The sequence below is a fragment of the Hypanus sabinus genome, chromosome 1 (genome assembly GCF_030144855.1).
Source record: "Hypanus sabinus isolate sHypSab1 chromosome 1, sHypSab1.hap1, whole genome shotgun sequence".
Taxonomy (NCBI): Eukaryota; Metazoa; Chordata; class Chondrichthyes; order Myliobatiformes; family Dasyatidae; genus Hypanus; species Hypanus sabinus.
The window spans coordinates 96,134,631-96,140,630 of NC_082706.1; the positions used below are offsets into that span (position 1 = coordinate 96,134,631).

General features: G+C 38.5%; 1 protein-coding gene across 1 annotated transcript in view; it reads left to right on the top strand.

Annotated features, from left to right (window-relative positions):
- Window positions 1-5,093, top strand: part of LOC132395618 (solute carrier family 66 member 2) — a 70,738-nt gene extending 65,645 nt beyond the window's left edge. Inside the window, exon 6 of the mRNA XM_059972510.1 lies at window positions 4,977-5,093. Within this exon, the coding sequence (XP_059828493.1) occupies window positions 4,977-5,054 (78 nt within the window). The 3' untranslated portion in view covers window positions 5,055-5,093. The remainder of the gene's footprint in view (window positions 1-4,976) is intronic.
- Window positions 5,094-6,000: the final 907 nt, after the last annotated feature.

Genomic DNA, 6,000 nt, shown 5'->3' on the forward strand with positions numbered 1-6,000 from the left:
ACAGAGAAAGCACAGCAGCACCTCTATTCTTTTTTTAAGATTTGGCTTAATAATCAATAGTTTGACAATCTTCTATAGATGTGTGGTGGATAGTATATTGACTGGTTGCATCACAGCCTGTTGTGGAAACACCAATGCCCTTGATAGGAAAATCCTACAAAAATGAGTGGATTCAGCCCTCTCCACCAAGGAGCTCTGTTGCAGGAAAGCAACGTATATCATTAGGGAACCCCAGCACAAAGAACATACTATATTCTTTTCACACTGATGCAATCAGGAAGGTGGTACAGGAGCCTCAGGACTCATACCACCATGCTCAGGAACAATTATTGCCCCTCAACCATCAGGCTTTTGAACCAGTGGGGATAACTTCACATCACTTGCCCCATCAATGACTGTTCCCACATCCTCTGGACACACTTTCAAGACTCTTCATTTCATGCTCTTGATAGTTATTGCTTATCATTGTTTTCTCTTGCATTTGTACAGTTTCTTGTCCTTTGCATATTGGTTTTGCACCCAAGTTGATGTGGTCTTTCATTGACTCAATTATGGTTATTACCTATTATGGATGATAACAGTATGCCCGCAAGAAAATGAATCTCGGGGTTGTATATGGTGACAAGTACATACTGTGAAAGTAAATTTACTTTGAATTTTGAACATTCAAATTGCTGTACCTTGCATGATCAGACAGTAAATAGTATTGTGCTGCTGAAGACCATATTCAACAGTATATCTTTAGAAATTTGTCACAGTGTTTAGTGACAAGCCTAACTTCCCTAGAAAGTAAAGGAATGGGTGTGCTTTCCTTATGAAATTGCAGCAACATGCTGGACCCAGTATAGGACAGTTCCCAAAAGAGGAACCAAAGAGTGCTTGAACATCAATCATATTGTTAATATGCAGGTTCAGCAAACAATTAAGGCAACAAATAGTAAGACAGTCTTATTGCAAGAGGATTGGAATGTAAAAAAAAAATAGAGGCAATTTGCTCCAGTTAAACATAGTCCTCCTGAGGCCACATTTGGAAGATTGTGTACAGGTCTGGCCTGAATGTGTGCTCACTGGAGTGATTTCTGGGAAACTGCATTTGCTGTGTTAGGACAGCTTAGGCAGGAAAGTGTTTAGAAGAATGAGAGTTTATCTTATTTAATAGGTACACATTTCTTTAGGGGATTGACAGTGTTGATGTGGAAATGACCTAGCTGGGTTTGCTTTCTTAAAATAAGCAAGTTGGCATTAAGAACAGTGGGTAATGAATCTTTGGAATTTATTGTCTCATAAGGCTACAAAGTTTAATCACTGAGTATAATTATATCATAATTACATTATAAAATATAAAGTCTAAACTGTATGTTGACCATGTATAAAAATTAACATTTAAAATAACACAATTGGTATATAATATTGACTATCACTAAGGCAGTAATCAATAGATACTTAGATATTGAGGGACGTGGTTAATGCAGGAAGGTGGTTTTGAGCTCAAAGATTAGCCGCAATTTTATTAAATAGCAGAGGAGCTAGGTGGAGATGAATAGCCTCATCTGCTTCTGTGTTGCTCGTTTTTATTCGTTCAGGTACAACATTAAATTGGGGTACTGGCAGCTTATTGAGTGACACATACATTAATGAGAGAGAGAAGAACAGGCATCTCATCTCAGGTTCAGGCCAGTATTCACCTCTATTCATCACTTCTAAACAGATCAGCTGGTCATTACTACATAGCTGTTCACCAGTGCTTGTGTGGCTATAGAACTTAGCAGCACATCAACACGCTTCAGCCCACAATGAGTTCTCTTCTGTCTATACATCATCCTTCTATTGCCTGCATATTCATTCCCATACATACCCTCTATTCCCAGCCATATCCATTTGTCTTTCCAACAGTCTCTTAAATGCGTCTATCATATATGCTTCCACCACTTCCACTGGCAGCCTGTTCCAGACGCCTATCACTTCCAATATACAAATGCTGTGCAGGTCTTTAAACCTGACCCCATTCACCTTAAATACATGTACTCTAGTACCTGACGCTTCTACCCTGGGCAAAAGATTCCAAACATGCATCCTGTCCATACTTCTCATAATCCTATAAACTTCTATCAGGTCTCTGCTCAGCCTTCAGTGCTCCAAAGATTAAAAAAGTTTGCCTGTCCTTTTGCTATAGCTGATATGCTCTAAACCAGGCAGCATCTTGGTAAACCTCTCATTCACCCTTTCCAAGACACCCTATAACGGGATGACTGGAATTATACAATACCAACTGGAGCCCAACCTCTTGTATGTCTGCAACACAACTTCCTAACTCCCATGTTCTCTGCATTCGACCAATGACTCACTTTTCTGTAGATCCAGGAAAGCACTAAAATACAGTTACTTGGGACACATTAGCACCAGTGCATTTTAGCCCAATTAGCTAAAGTTTCATGGAAATAGTTAAAAAGCTATTTTTTTAAAAAAGGACAAATTACCATTTAACTGAGTAATTAATTAAGTATTTAAATAAAATACAGAACAAATCAGAACACTACCAATGAACCAAAGTACCATAAAACTGTGTCTTAGTTCAAATAGTTACACTGGACAGATTCCTCTGTCAGTACAGTGCCATGTATGGGGTCCATGGAAGGATAGCACCTCTGGTGAAGGGGCTTGTCATGTCCATTCTGGGACAGCTCACTTACCTTTGGTCCCCACCAGACACTCAGCTCTCACCCATAGCTTCAAGAGGCTGTTTGCATGCAACAGCGGCCACACACTGTACACCTCTTCGACAGGTGGCTAAACCGGGTGAGGGTAGTCAGTGGGCCTCGTATCCCAGTGTGATAGAGACATACCGGTCCTAGCATGCAAAGTCAGCTCCGGCACACTGGGCGGGTGAGATCAACAGTGAGAACCAATGGCCAGGAAGGTGGTTCTGCTATGCTTCGTGGAGAGTGAAGGGAATGACAAGGCACAGAAGTCTGTTATCCATTGCAACCAAGGATGACTACTCGTTCCACTGGACCCAGTATTCCAAGGGTCGAGAGAGTGAAACTGTCTCAGTGCCATGGCTTTTCCACATTTAAAAACTCTCCTGCACAGGTGTCACCGTCATAGTTGGATACGATGGACAACCAGCTTGCTGCCGTGTTCTTTTGATTGTCTGTAAATGAACAACATTAGCGCAGACAACTAGTGCCGATAATGGGCTTTCTTCATACAATGCTTTCCATGACCTTCATTAACATTGCAACATTAAGATGATCCTTCATAGTTCCAAACTTGCTGAGGTAGTGAAATCATTTTACTTCCACTTCCGGTCATTTCAGGCATATCCAAGCCTGAATACTTGAAACTGTAGTGATCAAAGCAATTCACAATTGTCCTGCTGCTTATTTATCGCCAACTCGGTGATAAAAATCGCTGTTTTTGAACAGAAACGCACACAAGTGACATTGTTTAAAAAAACAGTTCGTTCTAAGTACAATGTAGTGTCTAATTGGCCACAAGACATGGATGTAAGTGATGCTAATTAGATATTCTTTGGCAACAGTCTCCAGTCCCAATTTGTCCTAGATAAACAAAGGGAATCCCGACTATTTTCTTGATTAATTATTGTTCTTGAAGAGATGTTCCAAGTAAGTGGCTGCCCTATTAATGAAAGGACCAATTAAGTGGAATCCAATGTATTTCAGCTTAGTGTTTTTTTTAAAAAATAGGATGAAACGCAAGGTTATAAAATATATTTGTGAGTGATTTTTATTGAAACAGTAATTATTAGCATACTGCCATTAGGTTGCTGTATCAGTCTTAAATCATTTAAACTTCTGAAATTTTACAATTTTAGAAGGCTTACTTTATCTTGATTACAATAATGTGTCAATAAACCAGATGTTATCAAAGGACTGAAGATACAGTGCAGGAACAGCATTTTTGGTGAGTTAGAGAAAGGGTAGTAAATTATAAATTAAAGAATTTTCAGATATTGGAAATCTGAATGAACAGAATAAACTGGAGGTGTGATGGAAGTCAGTTACCATCAAAGCTGCTGACCTGCTGAGTGTTCAAAGTATTTTCTGTTTTTATTGAAGTAAATCTTAATACAGGTTATTCGAAATTCCAAACCCTGAAAACCTCCAAAATCTGAAGTGCTGACATGACTTCACAAATGGAAAATACCACAAGTTGCAGGGAAGGTTTTAGACAATGTGTAGGTGCCTGCACACCATGGACAGTTCTGTGAAGTGACCTCACATGTAATGCTCAGAAGTTAATGAAAAATAGAAAATCACTCAAAGTAAAAAATGAGGATCTCGAATCCATATTGAAAGAGTGGATTTATCAGCATCAGAGTGAACATATGCTACTTGACGATATGCTGATTGTGAAACAAGCAAAAATCTATCACGGCGAACTGAAAATCGAAGGTAATTGCGAATATTCAGCAGGCTGGTTGCAGAAATTTAAAAGGCACGGCATCAAATTTTTAAAGGTATGTGGCGATAAAGCATCTGCTGATCATGAAGCAGCAGATAAATTCATTGATGAGTTTGCCAAGACTGCTGCTGATGAAAATCTAACACGCTGAAAGGCTACAGTACATATGTGTGATGAAGTGTAAGACGACGGTTGCTTTCCGTTAGCACTTAAATTCAGATTTGGGAATGATGGTGATGCCAAACAGCCCCTGACTGACTACCTGGGCTGCTGAGATGGTGATAGCTATTGAAATTATATAAAACTACCTTCAGGGTATGTGTACAAGCTGTATTATAATGTGAATAGATTTTGTGTTTAGACTTGGGTCCCATCCCCAAAGCTATCATTATATCGATGCAAATATTCCAAAGCCAATAAAACCTGAAACCTGCACACAATTTAAGAATTGCAATATCTCCCTCTAGATTATATTCTTTTATAGTAGTTTTCCATATTTTAAGAGTCAATTTCACCCATGGGTTATCAATAGTATTTATGTACCTTTGCAGGTTGTTATCAGCCAAAATTGCTTGTATGGGGATGGGAAGTACCCGCTACTCAATGTCTTTCCATTGAGCATCATATGATGGGTTACACCAACATATCACAGCTCTCAACTGTGCTGCAAAATAATAATCTCTAAGAGAAGGTAAGCCCCATCACCCCCTTTTCCTTTGCCAATTACAAAGTTTTGAGACGAACTCTAGGCCTTTTACCCTGCCAAATATACCTTGATGGCATCTGGTTCCAGTCATTGAATTGATTTTGATCAATCTCTATTGGTAGGGTCTGAAAGAGATATAACAGTCTGGGCAGTATATTCATTTTAGTAGACTCAATCCTTGAACTGAGACTGAAAAAAGGAATTGGGTTCCATTTGCCACATCTTCCTTAATTTTTTTTATATAGAGGTTGATAATTACATTCTGATAATTTTGCCAAAACATCTGGCATAATGATGCCCAAATATTTGAAAGACTCTGTGTGCCATGTCCAGGGGTATTGACTTTCAATTTCTCTTGGTGAGCTATAGTAATATGAAAGTAATTGGGTTTTATCTAAGTTTATCTTGTATCCTGATAATTGACCATATTGTTCAAAGGATTGCATCAATTTAGGTAAAGAGTATGTTGGTTGCCCTAGATAGATCAAAATGTGATCTGCATAACAAGCCGATTTATGCTCTGTCCCTTTAATATTAATTCCCCTGATATCTTCATTTTGTCTGATGTATTGAGCTAATGGTTCCAGATATAATGCTAAGAGTAGTGGTGATCATGCACAACCCTGTCTCCTGCCCCTTTCTAGGGTAAGACTATTTGATAAAATATCCATTGATTTTTAATCCTAGGAGTAGGATTGTCATATAGTGTCTGTATAGTTTTAATAATTGTGTCTTGGAAACCAAATCTATGTAAAACTCTGTAAAGAAAATTGCAATTAACTGAAGCAAATGCTTTTTCAGCATCCATGCTTATCACTATTGCTTCAATTTTTATGTTTTTGTATATGATCCATAATGTGAAGTGTCCT